Source organism: Gallus gallus, chromosome 1 (assembly GCF_016699485.2).
Source record: "Gallus gallus isolate bGalGal1 chromosome 1, bGalGal1.mat.broiler.GRCg7b, whole genome shotgun sequence".
Classification (NCBI taxonomy): Eukaryota; Metazoa; Chordata; class Aves; order Galliformes; family Phasianidae; genus Gallus; species Gallus gallus.
In genome coordinates, this window is record NC_052532.1 from 3,350,010 (window position 1) to 3,371,031 (window position 21,022).

Here is a 21,022-nt window from a genome sequence, read left to right on the forward strand (position 1 = left end):
CATCATCAAAAACTGTCATCAAGCTTTGTAAATATCATATGGAGAGGCATGACATACACTGCTATCAAGCAGCATAGCTGCACTGGGACCAAATATTCAGTCAGTGTCAGTGGCTACTCCCAGACATGGTTCAGTGGGAGACAGAGTTGGATCACAGGGAAGTTTTGTTTCCTCCTAAGTGAATGCCATGCCCTCTGAACAAGCTCATTTCCTTCAAAGATACAGATCTTGGCCTCCTCAGCCTGCTTGTTCACTTTGCAGTTGCTTTTGAGATGAGTTGCACCAATTCATCTATGATAGAAGAGACTAACGTCTGTGTTAAACATGCTCAGCATCTTACTCTGCTGCTATCCAACTCACCCCTTCATGCCAAATAGATTGAGTTTGAGTATCATATTATAGGGTTCCAGAAGACCTAGAAGGATGTGGTATCTTCTGTGGTGGGAGACCATGGGATACATCTCAGGACTATTTTCAGGCCTTCCTAAACATGGAGTGGATGCTTTGTAGTCATACTATGACTGAGCTAGACAACATGGTCAGGAGCTCTTGTCGACCTTAGAGTGCAGGGAAGGCAATGGTGCCTCTTTAAAGGAGACTGAGGTAACCCTGGATTCCATTAGATGACTCTGTATCTTTAAAGAGAAGAAATAAGTCTCTTGAACAAAGTTCCCATATGGGAATGGGAGACAGTGAGGACAGGGAACTAGGCAGAGAAGGGAGACAGATGTAGATAATCTAAGAATCTCGAAAAGTGTGTTTTGGTATCAAAAAAATACCATTCTCTGAACCCTTTCCAGTAAGCCTAGGTCCTTCTTGTACTGAGGGCCCAGAACTTGACACAGTTCTCCAGGTATGGCTTCACGGTGCTGAGCAGAGTCATCTCCACAGAAAGTGGAAACTGGCTGGCAGACGACCAAGCTAACTTCTTGTTGTATCCTCACTATTGCATCTTCTACGAATGGTATGAAGATAATTGTCATCCCGTGGGCCAGACATGATTAATCAGCAATTTTCTTCTTCCTTCTCTCTTTTTTCTTTTTTTTTTCTTTTTTTTTTTTTTTAAACAAACAGCTGGGAAATGTCATTGTCTCCTTCAGTAGAGATTGAAATCTCCTCCATCTGGACAATCTAATTCTTGATGTAAATACAGATAAAAGAGGGAGAAGAAGAATAGCATCCCAAGGGAACCCCTCCACATCCCTCTCTTTCTGCCTGAGGTGATTTTCTCCCCCTTCCCTCATTGTCCTGGCCATTAGGAATGGAGCCAGCCACTCTGCTGAAGGGGAACTGAATAGGTGACTGTAAATTGAAATTAACATCTAGCAGCAAGGAATACAAAGCAATGATTAATGGCTTTTTAATGCTTCACTGTTTTACACTTGGAGCACTTTGCTTTAATGGTGTATGCAGGGTACAGAGAATAAAAAGTGAGCATGTGTGGGAATACAACTTTTTGTACGTATATCTTTCTCACTCTCTGTAAATTCTGCCATTAAGCAGAGACAATCCAGTACTCTTTGGTTTAGAATTACATAGGAAGGTCTTATATCTAGCTCATCTCATCTAGTGCATCACAACTAAAAATGGAACAGAAAGAAAAGTCATTAAAAATATCCTCTAACTCAGTTACTCAGATAATTGTTTTTCTACATTTGGTTTAATTATAATGTGGATCACTAGATAAATTAAATAAGTTTCTATAGACTCCCCCACCCTTGCCCCAAGGAAGTCTTCTATTATTTCTTCTGGATGATAATTATTTGTGTTTTAGACCTATAAGAGATACGGCTTCTTCGGAACTGTCTCTGTTGATAAGTTTCAGCTGTTCATCATTTCATGTATTAACATATGCCAATAGCTATCTACATCACTTGGCTAGATTAATAGTCAGAAAAGCCATGTAGTCTTCAGTCAATTATAAACAATGCTTTTTCTTCTCTCCTTCTCCTTTTTTTTTTTTCCCCTCTTTTAAATGACCTTTTATCACTATTTTCTATCCAACAGCATGATTATACCATGTTGAAGATGAGGTTTGTCTTGTGTGGCTAGAGCCAACATCTAATCAAATGTTGTGATTTGCAGCAGTCAGTCAAGGACAAATTAGATTAAACAGTTATATGGGATCAAGGGAGATATGTATTAATGAATTTTCTGGTCTTGGAATAAGTATTCACTTCACCTGCTTTTCAGTGTCTGAAGAGTAGACTTTTCCAAGATATTCTAGTGATGTAGTTTACTTTATAGTCTGTGGAAAGAAACAGGTGCTTCAGCCACTACTTCATCTTCTAAAGCAAATATTTAAAATAAGACAGATGAATGTTTCCATTGAAGAAGCTTTTCCACCTTGGGAGAAAAAGAGTCAGGTGACGAGTTCTGATGATGGAGGTAACTCCATCCTTTCATTCAGGCTGATCACATAACTTTTGTTGTCAGAAAAACAGTTGTGTTTTTTTTTTTTCTTCTGCCAAACAGTGCACTGTAAAAGGCCTCTGGAAGATTAGGTTCCCATCATTTTTAATGGGTAGTTTCCTATCAGGAGCAACACCAGCATCAAAGAACACGCTGTTAGAAAGAAAGCAATTCAACAGCATCAAGCTTGGCAAGTGACACCTCCAGGAAACCAAAGCATTTTGTGCTTTATAGACCACATTGACGCTACTGAGGTTTCCTTTTCATTCTGCAAGAACAAATGCAGAGAGATTTATACCTGGGAATATCATTTGACACAAAAATAGATAGCAGGTATAATTATATATAAAAGCTCCCCTGTTACAGAAAAAAAAATAAAGTCTTTAATAAACTTGTTTGTGGGCTATAAAAGGAAAACAAAGGCAGTATACCCATAAGCCAGGCAGAGAAGATGCTTGCTACTATTGTTATTGATTAGTAACTGAGACAGTGCTCTAAAAAGGTCTGATATGAATTTAATACAGGGAGTAACTGAATGAGCTCATCGCAGGATGCCTGATCTAGAGAAAGACTTGTGTTGCTGATGTTAAAGTCTTTGATCCCCTCCTGCTATAGAAGGGGAGGGGGGGGGGGGGGGGGAAGAAAAAAGGGGAAAAAAAAAAAGAGGGAAAAAAAAGAAAAAGAAAAAAAAAAAGAAGAAGAAAAAGGAAAGCCAAAAGGCCTCTTGAACAGGCATAGGACATCCATCATCTCACTAGGAAGCCTGTTCCACTGTTTGACCACCCTCAAGGTAAAAAAAGAATTTCCAGTCTAAACATCCCCTGGCAGAGCTTTATGCTGTTCCCATGCATCCTGTCACTGGTTAACAGGGACAAGAGACAGATGTTCCACCCAAGTGAGAAAAATTTTGTCATGTTAAAGTAGAAAGTGCTCAAAGAAGACTGGGGTAGCACGGGATGGATTACACGTCAATCACATCAGACCCTGATGACCACAAAATGCAAAATTGAGACTTCTCATTCCATTCCTGAACCTTTTTGCCTCTGTTATTGTGGACATGTGGCCATTGTGGAATTGGCACCACTTGTTAAGGTGAAGTAATCATAGAATCATAGAATGGCTTGGGTTGGAAGGTGTGTCAAGGATTATCAAGCTCCAACCTCCATATCTAATGCTAGTCCAGGCTGCCCAGGGCCCCATCCAACCTGACCTTGAACACTTCCAGGGACGGGGCACCCACAACCTCTCTGAGCGAAGTAATTCCTACTTCCTTGTAAGATGAACTCATCCTCATTGCTCTTCCTCCTCTTATTTTCCTGTACATGTAAATTGTACCATCCATGTCCTTTATCTGCAGAAGTGACCCTCCTGACAGCAAGATCAGCACACAGATAGAGGTGATGAAAGCTCACGTATCCACCTGTGCTTCCTCCCTCTGTCTCTCTCTAGAAAGAACAGTTCAACATGGCATAAACCTTTATTCCTCTGCTTATACTTTATGATCCTGTGCTTCCAGTTGCCTTTTTACTCAAGCCCTCCTCTGCTAACAAGGGGTCTCTACGGCTGTCACTTGCAAAGGGATATGCTCTTCCAGGCATGATTTACTGCATGCTCAATTTATTATGACCAATGAGCAGATCTGCAAACTGCATGACAAACTGCACTTCAGTGCAGGCTCCTTCCCTTCAGTATTAATCTTCTCCTTCTCAGTCCCCCGACTCTCCCCATTAGCTTTGCTGCTGTTAAAATACTCACTCCCACTTTCACCTCCCTACCACTCTCATCTTTCCTCTTCCGTGGCTCTGGTAGCAGATTTGTTCAGGTCACAATCTGAGATTCATCGCACTCTCCCCTCCCTCTTCACACAGGGATTCAGAACCTAACAGCAACAGGCAAAGACACCATCTCCTAATGAACGAAAGGTTTCTCTTAGCCACCTTGGACCAATGGTACACTTAACCAGCAGTTGTTTCTCCAGACAGTACTGGGCACAGGCACATGTCTTATCAAAGATATTACAGAAACACAAGTGGTAGCAACGAGCGGTTTCTTGTACCAAAAATAATGCTAATATTACTACTACTAACAAAACAGATCTATTCATGTGGTTGGCTAGTGAGTGGGCTGAGTTCCCATGGCAACTGTGGGCAGTGAAGCTTGTAGGAAGAAAGTAAGTATTCTGTTTGAAATGGCTCAGATTTCTGCCACAAAGTTCATACAGCATAGAAACATACATCAGATTCCTTCATTAGCTACACAAAGTGCCCTCCCCTCCCCTGACAGCTCCAGCAAAACTAGATTACCCATTTCTCACCTGCAATTACATTTGAGGTGGGAAATTTGTAGAAGAGATGATAATGAAGGGGATTCCAGCTGCTAGATACCTTCACTCAATTTTTCCACCTTTAACCTCTTGCAGCCTGTATTGCCGTTGGTGTTTCAGTTCCACTTGACCTCCCAGCAAAGGATGACCTTGAGAGCAGCCATCCCAGCCCAACCATCCCTACTCAGCTTGAGAAGCCTGTCTGTAGGCAGTCCAGTTCTGCACACATATCAATTTCAGAACTCCCTTGGACTGAGGTTTGGCTGATGGTGGAGATAGCTGGTTTCTGCCTAGTTTCAAACTTTATTTTTCTCCAGCTCTGCTCCTCCATGAAAAACTCCAGATGCCATATTGTCGAGCATGCGTACAAGTTGCAAAAAGGAAAGGCATCAAAGCATGCACTTTGAACTGAGAGCTGAGAAACAGCAGTAGGAAAGCCAGGAGAGCTCTGCCTGCCTATGCAGCTGAGCCAAACTCTTTCCTGGGGCTTAAAGTGAACCCCTGTATGGAGTGTTCAAGAAAAGCCTTGTTCAAATATGAGGTGGATGAAGGTTGTTTCACTTCTAAACTCACAAGTTACCTGCATAGCAATAAGGGTGCATGCAGGTCATGCACCAAAATGTGACTGTGCACTCTTTGTTTTACACACACTTCCTTCCAAAAGATGGAGGAGCACTTTGGCAGCATGTATACCAGTGAGAACGGAACCCAAAGCATGGCAATACAAAAGGTTGTGAGACAGTCTGACACGCAAACATAACACACTTAAAAAACACTGATGGTACCTATTCCTGAAAGAAATTCAAAGCCTGTGTATGTACGTACCTCTGTGTAGATCTGTCTGAGCTCTGCAGAGACCCAGGGCCTTGGAGTCTGCTATAAAAAACTGTTCTAAACTTGGTTTTCCCCACTCTTCTCCAGTGCTTATGGCTGGCTGCTGCATGATGATCCACTGTCATCTCACCAAAGATTCCCTCTTCCCCATCACGTACAGGAAGATTCAGCAAAGGCAATTTGGGGCAGTGATGGATTTCTCATCCTTCCCTTCTCAGAGTTGGTCATCTGAGGAAGGGGAGGCTCTGATGATAGCAGCTCATAGGGTGGGACAAATCCAGTTCCCCTCCAGCAATCGTGATAGAACAGCAAAGTAATCTCTGTGCAGTTCCTTGTTCCAGTGTATCTTTCCCTCCCTGGTCCACCTCCTTCCCTCTCACCTTTGGTATCATTTTCCACAAGGTTGGTTCTGAAATAATCCTTGACACTCAGAAAAAGCATGCATACATCGGATTATGAAGCACTCTACATATGAATGGCAGCATCCCCACAGCCCAAGAAACAGCCGCTGAAGTGAAACACTGATGTGCTTCTTGGCTTTGGCAAAAGGCAGGGTGGGAAGAGCCTTCTCTTGATGTGAAAAATATGTAGGGTCAATGACACTGGTTACCTTTTATGTCCAAACTGTAAGTTGTCAGTGTGGCTAAGAGAGAAAAAGTTGAACAGGATAATGTATATGAATGCCTGAATGAAGCCAGGCTCCGCTCAGGAGTGCCCAGTGCCAAGACAAGAGGCAATGAGCACAAACTGGGACACAAGGAGGTTATGCTCACATGCAGTGTGCACAGAGGACTGGAGGACATCAAATTCCATGTAGAGCATTTGGTAGTGTGACTAGATCACTGTACCAGTGTATAAATATCTCTGGGCTTGAAAACAGGATTGACTTTGCACGTGGCTTGCAGAGTCAAGATACCTAGGCTATTCCTCTCTCTGTCATTTCCTTTGCTGTTTTGCGAAGCTGGGGAAAGAGAAATGTATAATTTCTCTTCTGAGGAGAAAGACATAGGGCCTTGTACAGAGTCATGAGGGAAAAAGAATATTCACTCACTTCATTACAGGCTACTGTAGCTTCTTCTGTGCAATGCACCCCATGTTCTACTGGAAAATAAGTATTTCCAGGGTGAGCTTGTCTCAGAGGAGGCCAAGTTATTCAGTTCCTAACAGCACCTATCTTTTTCTTTACCATGGACTAATACAGGAAATTTGTAGTCAGATATGGACCTGAACCTGTATCCACTTCTTTCCCCTCCATTGCAGCAGTACCATAGTACTGGCACCAAACACAGCCTGACTGCTAAGTATTGCCCTGCAGCTGCCTCTACAAGGAAAATCACCAGTGCAGGAAAATGCTGAACCACAGAAACATCACTGTTTGCAGCATTTTATTGTTAGGATGGCTCCTGAAATTGTTTTAGACTGTGCCATGCAACGTCCAGATATGATCTGGGATAAGCAATGGCCATGGATATTTGTAACAGGCAGTTAAGCTGTCTTCTCAGGCTTAACTAATAGTCCAAGTAACTGAGTTTTGCTTGTTCGTTTGTTTTAATTAACTTTTATGGATGTAGACTGTGAAGGAGTTTCATCAAATCATACAATCATTTCAGTTGGAAGGGACCCTTAAAGGTCATCTAGTCCAACTCCTCTGTAATGAACAAGGATATCTACAGCTAGATCACGTTGCTCAGAGCCTGGTCCAGCCTGATCTTGAACGTCTCCAAGTTTGTACTGATATGGTACAAATTCTGAAGAAGTTTATCTTCAGCCCCAAAACTTCAGAGCCTATGGGAACAAGCAACACAGAGATCTTGAGGTCAAGGGAGGCAATGGCTGGGCTGATGGGTTAACTGATGTTTCAGCATACCTGCAGCCTAAACCCTGAGCCCCCTGAAGATGCCATTTTTATCTGAAACAACAGACAAAGAAGATACACTCAGAGGAAAACACCTTCCCTGTGGTGAGAAATGAATGTGTCCAGACCATGAGATAGAGAAGGGACAAATGGCATCTTGGGCTCCTACTATTGCCAACATTTCCCTGTAAAGCCAGGTGAGATGTCATCAGTTCTTTCTTCTCAAAATGGGCTCATGTGAGCCACAGTGCCAAGGTTCACCTCCCACCATCTGACTCCCAGGAGGGGTCAGTGGGGTTTATAAGTCACAGGGAGGCTCTCAAAGGATCTCCTGCTTCGCAAGGAAGAAGACTGAAGGTTAATGACTTCAAAACTAGCCTCTGACACCTTCATCAAATACAGAAAGATGATGAAAAGGACTTCAAAAAGAAGGGGTTTTTAGACTCTCCTTAAAAAAAAAAAATTTAAAAAAAATAAGGTTTGACTTGCATTTGAACCTAATGTCTTCTGCCCTTCTGATGGAAGGGAAACATGGTGGCTCCTGTGTGATGCTACAAAGGAAATCAGATCAGGGAAGAGGAAAGAAAGTCACCTACAGATGACTGGCAGCAGGGGGAACCAAAAGGTAATAGCAGAAAGTGTCAGCAGAGAGGGATATGAATGAGCAGCTTTCAGTCTGAAGTTAGGAAAGTTCCCACTTTACTCTCACAAATTGAGAGGAATTAAAGGGAACATTCATATGCATGTATCAGGACATCCCGTGATACCGACTAATTCTGGGGGAAAATATCAGTCTTTTGGCAGAGACGGGATTGCTGGAAATAAAAACCAGATCTTTCAAGGTTTGTCTGCTGGTTGATGTTTTTGCCCTATCTTCAGAAATCGTGCCAGAATGAAAGGGGAGGAAAGTGAGTGACCATTACTGAGAGAAACTGGAGGAATATGTATCTATCTGAATGGGAGCAAAGAGTAAGGGGCTCTCAGCCCAGACATTCAGCTGTGTGGTTTTACTTCTTTGGCACAGGTAAGAAGGCTCAGAGAGTTCTAAACCAGACAAAAGAAGCCAAATGATTTTAAGAGACCACAGCCTTGGGTGTATGTGATGAGCTTTTCCTTAAAGGAGGAATGGTGCTGAATGAATTCAGCTTCTGTTTGCTGGCTCCATTCTTAATCATTGAAGGGCTCCTGCCTTGGTCTGCAGACAAGCCAGACATCAGGGTGAGAGGAGTGGCAGAACAAATTTTGGATTCTAAGTGTGCAGGAGTGTATCTCGCTTCCATTTTGGAGCAAGGGATAGGTTTGGAGGGCACACCTCTGCTCCAGCAACTTCTTATGAATTTTACATGAGTGAGTCACCAGATAAAACCAGAAACGGAGATTGGGAAGGGAGCCTGGACTGAATCTTGTTTTACTACTGTGTGAAAAAGCCATATCACTCTAGCTGACTTTTAGTCCCATGTCCCTCACTTCCCAGGCGCCTGCTCAACTGGAGGAGTGTGGGTTCATTCCAGCTGCTTTTGAGGCTTTGCAGGACAAGAGAAAACAAATAAGCCCCAAGTGGGGAGGAGTAAAGAGCAAACCCGGAATCAACAGGAAGCCTGCAGTGGCCAGAAAGTTACATACCTCTTGCTGCCTTACCCAGCTCCTGATTCATTCTGTATTAATAGGACACCAGGAGGCATGAGAGAGCTGCATGGAGGAGCTAGAGGGTCTTACTGAACTTTTGCAAACTCTTAAAAGAGATCCAGCTGGGTTGCTAGTAGCACTGTCAAAAGAAGCAAGAATGTCTTTGCTGTCCCTGTGCACAGGAGGCTCCTCGCTTTTATGGTCAGAGGGGCTAATGGCCTCTCCCCTCCCATTTGAGTCCCTTGCAACAATCACTTTGCTCTGAAGCAACTTTTTCTCTATGCCTTATGCACTGTAAGCCAGCAATGGCCTCAAAGCTCTGCTAAGGGGATTCCCAGCCTGAACCTCCAGCCACTCCAGCTTTCCTCATAAGGTAACACAGATCACGAAGGAGAGTTTGAAGAAATGACATAGGGTTTGAGGATGTCTTGGCACCCCAGAGCTGATGCACAACATGGAGCTGGACAGATCATCAAAGCTCGCACGTAAGGTCTGATTGTGTCATATCTCAGTCCCAGGACTCAGACTTACTTTTTTTTGAGGAGATGGGCATCCTACTATTTCATAGTCATGCCCTCCTCCTCTCCTCTCCTCTCCTCTCCTCTCCTCTCCTCTCCTCTCCTCTCCTCTCCTCTCCTCTCCTCTCCTCTCCTCTCCTCTCCTCTCCTCTCCTCTCCTCTCCTCTCCTCTCCTCTCCTCTCCTCTCCTCTCCTCTCCTCTCCTCTCCTCTCCTCTCCTCTCCTCTCCTCTCATTAATTACTTTATTATACAGTAATTAAAAAAAGGAAAGGAAAAGAATGAAAAGCTAGAAGTCATTTCAGCACATTCTATTTTTAAAGAAATAATTACTAGTTTCAAATGTACTAAATTAAGTAATCTTCATCCAGATTTCTTCCTCCCTTTTAATCTTCATTCTTAGCTGTGTGGTTGGCTTTGCAGTCAATGCTCTGTTAGAATACTCTACCCAGTAGGATACTCATAGTAATTATTAGCAGTATGGTGGCAATCCCTGCAGATCTGTGCTAGGTGTTAAGCAGACATTGAGTGAGATGTGAGGCCAGGAGTGCTTCCGGGCTAAACAGACAAGGTAGACAATGTTAGTACATTTTGCAGAGATACCTCATGGCTTGTCTCAGCTGACACTGCTGGGAACCCTGTATGTGGCCAGGAGACAACAGAGGGGACTGGGAGGTAGATAAAATCACAGAGATAATCGTATCTGCTGCTGAGATGTAATGCCAAATTATTTTAGGGAAAAGAGGTAGAATATGCTCTGGTGTGCAGCTACCATGATGCTTAAATGTTTTGGCTTGGGGAGCTGTGGCTCTCCACGTTGACAGGATTTCCCTGGAAAGGGTTTTACTCCTTCAGCCTTGGCATGGAAGTGGTATCTTTTCCTCTGCAGGGACATGGGGAAGCAAAACGAGATGTTCTTACCCTCCCAGGGAGGTGTTCTGGCATCAGGGAAGCCAGAATGAATAACAGTGACATTGGCACAACTAAAGTTTGCCCCTGCAGAAGTCATAAGCCACCCCCAGGACTCTGGGGGACTCAGAGCACCCCAGCAGACATTTAGCTGAACTCTTGTAAGCAGAGGGAGACAATGTTAAAGACTGATAGGATGGATCCTGGTTTGAAGCAGGGTGAAAATGAAGTCTGTTTGGATATTCCCAAGTCACATCCCTCCAGGATATTGTAGAGAATACAACCTTGAGCCAGGATCCAGGCAGGAGCTGAACTATGGACTGGAGTGAAAAGGACTCAGGTTTCTTTTTACTTACTCAGTCTTGAGGCCAGGGAGGACCGGACACTTGGCAATACTTCTGTCTGAAGACAAACACAGTAACTTTAGGCAACACAATGGGTGGAAATCTCTAATTTTCTGAGTACCACTCAGGTCTTTAAGTACTTCTTTCTCTTGAATAACAGACTGCAAGGAAATGTTTCATATCATCCTGCATCACAGAAATGCATGGTGACAATTTAACAGCCTGTTTCTGTACAACATTTAGGCACACTCTGTGCCAGGATAACAATTGCCCAACTTTGTGCCAAGTTCAGTACATCCTATTTCTATTACTCTTCCTTGTCATACAGATTTTTGGAAAGCCTGTGTACCCCCCAGCTCTCTCAGGACTTCCCCTCTCCCCGTTCTCTGTAATTAAACAAGAATTGTTGACAGCTGCTGTCAAAGCCAGTTCCAACTCTCCAGAATTTTTCAGCAAATAATAAGAGAAAGTCTGAAATAAGGAGTCAGAAGAATTCAACGGAGAAGAAGCAAAATCTCAGTAGTTCTAAAGGGACCTAATTCAGAGAAGGTACACTGACACTGCTGAAGAGCAGGGAAAAACAATGCTTACATTTGTCTGCTGCCTGGTGAGACACAGGAACCAGCAGATAGAAAAGAGGGAGATACTGCATAATGCATAGCCCCTAGGTCTCCTCCAGACAAAACGGTCCCAGTTCCCTCAGTCGCTCCCCATAAGACTTGTTCTGAGCGTTCACCGCTTCTTTGCCCTTCTCTGGACGTGCTCCAAGGCCGCAGTGTCTTTCTTAGAGTGAGGGGCCCAAAACTGAACGCAGTACCTGAGGTGTGGCCTCACCAGAGCTGAGTACAGGAAATCCTCACTTCCCTGTTCCTTCTGGCTACACTATATCTGATACAGGCCAGGATGCCATGGGTGCCTGGGCACACTGCTGGCTCATGTTCAGCTGAGCATTGACCAGCATGCTGAGATCCCTTTCCTCGAAACAGGCTTCCAGTCACTCTGCCTCAAACCTGTAGCATTGCATGGAGTAATTGTGACAAAAGTTCAGGACATGGCACTTGGTCTTGTTGAGCTTCATCCCATTGGCCTCAGTCCAGCAATGCAGCTTGTCCAGATCCCTCTGTAGGGCTTTTCTTCCCTCAAGCAGTTGAACACTTTCCCTCAACTTGGTGTCATCTGCAAACTTACTTACAAACCCCAAGTCTGACCTCTGGGGAGCACCGCTTGTGGCCATTTGCCATCTGGATTTAACCCCATTCACTACCACTCTCTGGGCTCGGCCATCCCCCCTGTTCTTTACCCAGCAAAGAGTGTACCTGTCCAGGCCACAGACTGACAGCTTCTCCAGGAGAATACTGTGGGAGACAGTGTCAAAGGCTTTGCTAAAGCCTGGGTAGACTATGTCAACAGACCTTCCCCTCATCAACCAGGCAGGTTACCTGGTCATAGAAGGAGATGAGGTTGGTCAGACAGAACCTGTCTTTCATGTACCCATGCTGCCTGGGCCTGATCCCCTGGCTGTCCCACGCTAGTCGTGTGATTGCATTCAAGATGATCTATTAAGTAACATTTCCTGGCACCGAGGTCAGGCTGACAGGCCTGTAGTTCCCCAGATCCTCCTTATGCCCCTTCTTATAGATGGGAGTCATGTTGTCAAGCTTCCATCTACCTGGGACCTCTCTGATTGATAGGATCACTGATAGATGGTGGGAATTGGCTTAGCAATCATGCCTGCCAGCTCACTTAGCACCTTTGGGTGGATCCCATCTGCCTCCATGGACTTGTGACAATCCAGGTGGACTAGCAGATCTCTAACTGTTTCCACCTGAATGCTGAGGAGTCTCTTCTGCTCCTAATTCCAGACTTCCAGGTCAGGAGGCTGAGTATCCCAAGAATAACTGGTCTGACTATTAAAGGCAGATATGAAGAAGTCATTGAGAGCCCCAGCCTTTCCCTTAATCTCAGTGGTCATGTTTCCTGCCACATCCAGTAAAGGATGGAGATTCTCCTTGACCCTCCTCTTACTGTTAATATATCTGTAAAAACATTTTTTGTTGTCTTTTACTGCAGTGGCCAGGTTGAGTTCATGTTCGGCTTTTGCCTTTCTCATTTTCTCCTTGCATATTTTAGCAACTTCTCTGTGCTCTCCCCAAGTTGCCTGTCCCTTCTTCCACAGGATGTAAACTCTTTTTATCCTAGATTCTCGGCAAAAGTTCCCTGTTCAGTCACACCAGTCTTCTTCACCATCTGCTCATCTTACAGCACAGGGTGACAGCCTGCTCCTCTGCCTTTAGTACTTCCTTCTTAAGGGGAGCAGCCAGCTTTCCTGGACCCCTTTGCCCTTCAGGACTCACTCCCAATGGAACCTTCCATACCAACGCCCTGAACAATTCAGAGACCTCCTTCTGGAAGTTTAAGGCAGCACACACTCCAGGAACCTCCTAGACTGCTTCTTCTGTGCCATTTTGTAATTCCAGCATACATCGAGGAAGCTGAAGTCCCCCATGAGAACAAGGACTGGTGATTGCATGGCTTCTGCTGGCTGCTGTTATAATGCCTCATTTATATCTTCATCCTGGTTAGGTGGTCTGAAACAGATCCCCAACAGATTGTTGGTCTTCCCCCAAGCCTTACCCACAGAGGCTTGACTTTATCATTCACAGCCCTGTGCTCTTGTCATGGTTTTATGTAGTCGCGGAACCGGGCCGGACCAGCCCTTAAACCGTTGACAGCATTTTAGACATCTAGAGCATCAAAACACTCTATAACAGAAAGCCCCACCACTGCCCTTCCTTCCTTGCCTATCCCTCCTGAAGAGCTTATAGCCATTCATTGCAGCAGTCCAGTTGTAGCAGTGATCTCACCATGTTTCAGTAATGGCAATGAAGTCATAGTTTGCCTGCCACACAATAACTTCCAGCTCCTTCTGTTAGTTGTCCATGCTATGTGCATTGGTGTAGATGCAGACATCAACCCAGCTGCCAAATAAACTTCCCTGTGGTCAAAAAAGCCAAAATTCCTGCTATGCCACCAGCCCCTCAGCCATGTATTTGTCAGTAAGGTTCTCCTGATTCATTCAGAATCCTTTTATGCCCCTGAAGGAATACAGGAAAATACCAAAATACCACCTGTATTTCAGCCACTCATTTTTGACATTACATCACATTGTATGTCAAGTTTGGCCAGTTTAGGTCAACCGTCCTGGTTCTATCCCCACATAGCTCCTAGTACTCAGCAACCCCACTCACTCAGATGAAAGTAGGAGGAGGAGAAAAATCATTGACTGTACAGCACTAATCAGAAACTACTAAAATATTCTTCTTTGATCAATATTGTTCTTCACCAAAAGCAAAACGTATCACTGTAATACATGAAAGCCAACTTATTATAAGGTCATCTTGGGAAGCGGGGAAGGATGAAGCCAACACACGTGTGAGGGGGAACTCTGATCTTTATTGTGTTGGACTCTTGGGACCAGAGCACACAGGTGGGATGGGAGGGGGGGACAACTGCGAGGGTGGATAGCGATAGGACAAAGGGGAGGGGGGGGGGTTAATCTAAGGAAGGGTAGGTTTAGGCTGGATACTGGGAGGACGTTTTTCACACAAAGGGTGGTGACACAGTCTGGAACAGCTTGCCCAAGGATGTTGTGGATGCCGCCTCCCTGGAGGCGTTGAAAACCAAGCAGGATGTGGCTCTCGGCAGCTTGGTCTAGCAGTTGGTGACGCTGCACAGAGCAGGGGAGTTGAAACTAGGTGAGCATTGTGGTCCTTTCCAGCCCAGGCCATTCTACGGCTGGCGCACGGCTGCTCCTAGGCAGACTCAGGGGCTGTCTGTGGGGACTTTGTCTCTGATGTTGTTCCTGGGAGCAGCTTCATTCCCGGGATGGCCTCCGCTGTTGGGCCCGGCTCCTGCTGCCTCTCTGGGGTGAGCTGCGGGAATTGTTTGCCCGACGTCTCCCTGGAGGAGGACTTTGGCTGAGGGCCCGCCCTCCTTGCCTGGACGGTCCCCTGCGTCGGGGCACTCTGGAAGCCATCGGGGATCTCGATGTTGCAGATCTTGTTGATCTGCGGGTGGCGCTCTGCTCCCTTGAGGCTGGCCTTCGCCTGCTGCCACGGCGTCTTCTTGGCCGGCTCTGGGAGCTCGGGTCCCGACGTTGCAGCGGGGAGCGGCTTCGTGAGCGGCTTCTTCCTCGCTGCCTGCGCCGTCTTCTGCGTGCGGCTGCCGGAGACGCCCTGGAGGACCCTGATGCCCTCCGCCTGGTGGATGTGTGGGAGTCACTGTCAGCACGTGGGGCTGCTGTTCGCCTGCTCCCACGGCGCCCTCGCAGCTGCTCAGGGGTAGCCCGGTCCTCCGATGAACGTGCGCCGTTTGTCCCCTGCTCCGTCTCAGGCACGCTCAGCAGGTCACTGTGCTCAGGCAGCTGGGAGCTCTGTGATGTCCCCAACGCTTCCTGGCTGGCGGGCATGGAGCCAAAGGTCTCAGGCTCCATGGAGCTGCTGGATGGACCCGGAGCCGTCTGGCTGGCAGTGCTGGGACCGGCGAACTCAGCGTCGGCGCTGGAGGCTGTAAGGGGAGGCAGGAAGGTCATGAGTCTGGAGCTGCAGCGCCCCAGAGGGATCTGCCATCCCACTTGGGGCAGACAGACTCTGGCAATGGTGCCCCAAGCAGTTGCTGCCAGGCCTTGCCTGGCCCCAGCGCGGTGCCACGCGTCTGATTGCCTCTTACCGGTAGCCAGGCCAGCACAGCTGTTGCACTCCCACATGTCTGTGGTGTTGCTCAAGTGGGAGCACTGTCGATGGGTGCCCTCAGCAGCACAGGAGCTGCACAGGATCAGCTCCCAGGGCCTGCGGAAGCAAAGAGGTTGTGGCTGTGAGGGCCAAGTGATCCAAGCCAGGGAGTTCCCGGCGCAGCACGTCCCCGTTGCTCAGTGCTTGCTCCCCCAGCCTGTGGTGAGGCTGAGATCTCCCGCAGAGCCCCAGAGAGCTGCTGAGGTAACTCACCCCCTGCTCTGTGCCTGCTCTCTGCCTCCGTGGTAAAGGCACTGGCTGGCGTCGCAGCGGCTGTGCATCTCTACAAGTGGTTCGTAGGACTCATCGTCCTCCCACGATGCGTCTCTACAAGAGCAGGGAAGGGAAGCGATGAGCCCCCAGTGTGCCCAGCACAAGATCCAAGGTTATCCCATCTCATCCACCCCATGTCCGCTTCCAGCTTCTCCATGAAGCTGGGGCACACGGTCATGCGACAGCCGAGGGCCATGGCTGCTGAGCCAGTCCCTGGGCAGGCCCAGCACTGCAGCCTTAACGTCAGCAGAACGGGGCAGGACACCAACCTTAATGGGATGTGGATCCCCATGTTGGACATCTCTTCACAGAAGAGAATGTAGTCTCGACAACCGGGGCACTCAAAGTACGCAGTGCCAGCACTCAAGGCCTGTTGCTGCAGGAGAAGCACAAGCAGGGTGAGCGTGAGCAGTGCCTGGTGCTGCTGAGCACCGAGCGTGCCTGCAGGGTGCGGGGTGGGCTCCTACCTGGATGCAGCCCCGGTGGAACCAAACGTGTTTGCAGGCTGGGCACACCATGGTGTGGTAGGACAAGCTGTCCCCCACAGGCTCCAAGCAGATGAGGCAGATGGTGCCTTCTGCTGGAGCTTCCTGAGTGGCCTGTTGAGGGCGGTGCTCCCAGCAGAAGGACCTGGGGGAAGATGGAAGGGATGGGCACGGTGAGAAGTGCTGCGAGGAGGGCAGGGGGCCAGGAAGGAGCCCCCAGGCCCTGGCTCTGGCTCTGTCAGGCTGCTGGGAGGTGTAACTGCGGGTTCCTCCCGGGCTTGGCTGCTGCTGACAGCCCTTACCTGTAGTCTCCAAAGTACTGGGTGATGCATTCCCCGTCCTTGGCACAGGGCAGGTGGAAGCTGCGTGCACAGCCTCTCTCTGCGCATGTGACGGCAGCCCCCCTCTCGCCGCAAACACAGCATTGCTGGAAAGAGCAGAAGAGCCCCATGAGCGACAGGCTGAGGGCCTCCACGGCTGGCCCCACACCTCTGGGCAGGGCACAGGATGTGGGCACTGCAGGGTGCCACTCTACAGAGCTGCCTGGCGGGCAGGGCTGATCTGGTATGGGCAGGACTTTGTCCTGGAGGCAGTTGGACATTGGGTCGAGAGTAAGCTGGAGTGAGCCCCTGCTGGCCCAAACCTGCCTGCTCTGTACAGGTCCTCACCTTCTTGTTTGCCTGCCTGACCTTGCGTGCGATGGCAGCAAGCGGGAGGACCTCAATTCCTGGTCTTGCTTTAGCCGTGATGTTGGCAGACGTCTGTAGGAGAGAAAGAAAGAGCAGCATCTCATTAGGACAGAAGGACAGGGAGCATCCCCGGCAGGAATGTGGAAGGTGCCCATGGGGGAACTCACCAAGCAGAACTCATGGACACGAATCCCAGTCTCAAAAAGTGTGTGCCCGCAGATGTCCGGGTCGACATCTGCCTGGCCACACAGCGCACACACTGCAGAGGAGAGAGCAAATGCAAGCAGCGGTGAGCAGCTGGCGGGACCAGACGTCCCTGAGGGCTGTCCCCAGGGTCCTGCTCTGTGTCTGCCGTGCTGGCTGGAGGCGGTGGAGGGGAAGGGGCCACGGCAGGCCCCAGGCAGCCACAGCCCAAGCTGGGCCCCCTTGCCGAGGAGCAGAGGGGCCCAGCCCCATGCCTGCCTGGGAGCTCCTGCCTGCCCCTTCCTCCCCTCTCATCTCTCAGCCGCAGGCAGAGGCCCAGCGCCCCTCTGCCCGGCATCGGGAGCTGTGCACAGGGGTGCTGTGCTCTCACCTGGCTCCTCCGAGCTGGAGGCCTTCCGCTTCCTATCGGACATCATGTGCGTTAACAGCGAGCACTGCGAGAGTCCCTGCTCTCTCTGCGCCTCGCCAGGCCGCACTGACGCTCGGGCTGAGCCCGGCAGCCTTTGCTCTGCTCCAAGCTTCGCGCGTCACAATGGGCGCACTCTGACACGCACTGTGACATCACGGTCACCACCGCCTCAGTGGGGGTGTGGCTGGGGGCCCTCAAGCAAGAGGGTGGCAGCCCTTGCAGGCAGCACTGAGTGAGGACCCGGTGCTGCCATGCAGCTGAGAGGAAGGACGGCCTCCCTCAACCTGCTGGCGCTTCTCCTCGCGGCAGATGCTGAAGTGCAGCTGTCCCTTGGCCACACTTGCAGCCCGGGTTCCACGCCAGCACTTCTGATCTGAGTCCAGTCTTGGTTTCGGGAGGGTCTAGTAAAGGTTGCAAGTTAACGGCATATTTGGTGTCTAGTGTGTGTGGTGAGTGACTTTTTACATGGTCTGACAGGGACAGGACATGGTTGAATCGAGCTTGAATCCAGAAGAGGAGATTAGATTAAGCCTTAGAGGAGATTCTTTACTCTGAGACTGGTGAGCCAGTGGCACGGGCTGCCCAGAGGAGCTGTGGATGCCCCATCCGTGGTGATGTTCGAGGCCAGGCAGGATGGGGCCCTAATTCTAACCTTCCACAGTGGCAACTGTGGCCATGGCAGGTGGTTGGCATTAGTTCAGGGTGTAAGGTCCCTTCCAACCCACGTCTTTCTCTGATTCTTTGGTAACAAAGTGCTGGTGTATTGCTGGCACGACCTTAGCGTCGTATCTGCAGTGTTTGTGTAAAGTGCAGAACTCCTCGATTCCACTTCTGTGTTGTAGGCAGCAGGGAAAGTGTCAATGATGCGCATCAAGACACATATGTGTCCTTCTCTTCAATATGAAGCTGAGGTGAAGGAACAGAAGGAGAACCCCAAAACTTGATGCTTGTGAACTGTGAGCTGCCCAAGCATATTCCTTCTCGCGTGGCTTGAGCTTTCATGGCTGCAGCTGAGCTCAGCTTTCAGCTCTCTCTTCCTTTGGTGCCTTTTTTCACTGCAGTGACATTTGGGCTCTTTTTATTCTCTCTCCAGAGAGAAAAGCTGCCTGCTCCCATTTCCCCAAACTTTTGTCGTTCCTCTGTGTTCTTTAATTTTAAGTTGCAGTTTTATTGTTTTATTTAACCCGAGTGGTTGAGCGTTCCAATACTTTTACTAGACAAGCATAAGAAAGTTCCATTGGAGGTGAGGAATTCCACGACTTTGAGGAGAAAGGAGGTAAGCCCCTGAAGCTCACACAGCAGTGATGAGTCGAGCCAAAGATGAAATGCGGGCTGGCATCATGTCTTGTGGAATGATGAGCATTTGTCTTTGGGTTTGTCCAGCTCAGAAGAAACATTTATCTACACACATCAAAGCTTCAAGTGTTACGCAGTCAGTGGAGGGAAACTGGCCCACAGTTCCCTTCAAGTGTGCATCTAAACTCGGTCGGGAAATGTGTGTTGGGTGAGACGGAGATCCAGCCTGGCAGGGGATCCGCGTCCACGGCGAAAGACACGGGTGTTAGTAGAGCGTGCGCTGGCAGAGCATATTGAGCTCTGCTGTTTGCTCTGTAAGGCTGCTTACAGAGCAGCCGTAAATTGTAGGTGAAAGGAGAGGTTTAAAGGGATTGGCAAGAGACAGTCCGAGAAGTACTGCTGTGGCTACTAGCAGGCAGCTTGTTTGTATGTTTTCACAACATTTCCATATTTCTTAGTTTAGAAACATTTTTCTAAGTCTGTCCCTGCGGAAAGGACAATCTCTTCCAGGTGGATCCCAGTTCCCTGAAGCCAGAGTAGTCCCAGAAATAAGAAATGCTGCTCTGAATCTAAACTTGCCAAAGTCCTTTCAAGTTGGGCACCAAAAGTCCTGGCCGGCCTGATGGGTGGCAGTGGCCGCTCCCTGCCACCCTCTGTGGCATCGTGGTCACCTCACCACGTGGTCATGGGGGATGTGGGTGCAGGCCCTCACCTGCCAAGCAAGAGAGTGGCAGCTCCACAGCTTCTCTGGGCACCCTGTTCCAGTGCATCGCTGCCCTCCGACTAAAGAATTTCCTCCCAACACCCAATCAATATATATCTCCCTTTTTGTACACTATTATACGCCACCTCCGAGCACAGCTAATTCCCTCAGGCTTCCCTCGACACCTTTCCACTTGCCGGGGTAACATACCAGATCTTATCTGAAAGGATACATTTCCTTCCTTGCTGAGAAAGAATCGCTTCCATACGAGATATCCCTTTCCCAATTGCTTTGTCAATGTCCTCTTCCCGTCAGAGGGATCCCAGATGCCTGGCGTTGCTGCCCACTAAGTTCGGGCCACAGGTCCCATTCTCCTGTTACCAGAGCAGCCAGGGGGCACAGTGCTCACCCAGATGATGACTGAAGTCTTTTCATCCATAGTCAGGAGTTGGACAGTTACTATCAGCTCTATGAGTTCTGCCTCTTCCTCCTCCTGTTCTTAGAGTCATAGAATCAGAGATCCTCACATCTTTCAGGAAGGTTGGAGAAGACCTCTGAAATCAACTAGTCCAAACGTCCACCTCTCACCAATATTGCCCACTAGACCGTGCCCCTAGGTTCTCCATGCATATTACTTCCACTTCTGGAGCCCCCAACACAAGAAGGGCATGGAGTTGTTGGGGCAGGGCCAGGGAAGGGCCACGAAGATGACCAGAGGGCTGTAGCACTTCGCCAACAGGGACAGGCTGAGGGAGCTTTGGGCACTTCAGCATGGAGGAGAGAAGGCTGTGAGGAGACGTTATAGCGGCCCGTCAGTACTTGAATGGGGGCTACAGAAAAGCTGGGGAGGGACATTTTACAAGGGCATGTTGCGACAGGACGAGGGGAAATGGCTTTGACCTGGAAGTGGGTTGATTCAGACTAAATATTAACGAGAAATGCATTACTGTGAGGGTGGTGAGACGCTGGAACAAGTTGCCCAAGGAGGCTGTGGATGCCCCCTCCCTGGAAGCATTCAAGGCCGGGCTGGATGGAGCTGTGAGCAGCCTGGTGTGGTGGTTGGCGTCCCTGCCTATGGCGGGGGGGGCTGGAACGAGATGGTGTGAAAGGTCCCTTCCAGCCCAAAGCATGCTGTGATTCTAATTGCCTGGCATTCCTTAGTGTCCCCAGCTCCCCCGAGAGCGCTGCCACCAGGCTGAGCAGACCATCCACCTGCTCTCACCTCATGCAGGTGGTCTCTCTGCCGCCCTCGGATGGCAGCAGCAGGCTGGGGCACTCCGTGCGGCCCGAGACCTGAAGAGCTGTATTCCTGGGTAGGCACTCAGTTTGGGTAGCTGCGTTCTTTTGGGCAAGA

The 21,022-nt window shown here is 48.6% G+C and overlaps 1 protein-coding gene across 1 annotated transcript; it reads right to left on the bottom strand.

Annotated features, from left to right (window-relative positions):
* Window positions 1–15,232: 15,232 nt before the first annotated feature.
* Window positions 15,233–17,748, bottom strand: LOC107054375 (PHD finger protein 7-like). The gene is made up of 7 exons (XM_040663948.1): window positions 17,631–17,748; window positions 17,224–17,315; window positions 17,036–17,128; window positions 16,670–16,794; window positions 16,152–16,512; window positions 15,823–15,936; window positions 15,233–15,666 (listed from the first exon to the last, which is right to left on the bottom strand). Exons 1-5 carry the CDS (start codon window positions 17,674–17,676, stop codon window positions 16,224–16,226), a joined length of 645 nt encoding a protein of 214 aa, XP_040519882.1. The 5' UTR covers window positions 17,677–17,748; the 3' UTR covers window positions 15,233–15,666; window positions 15,823–15,936; window positions 16,152–16,223.
* Window positions 17,749–21,022: the final 3,274 nt, after the last annotated feature.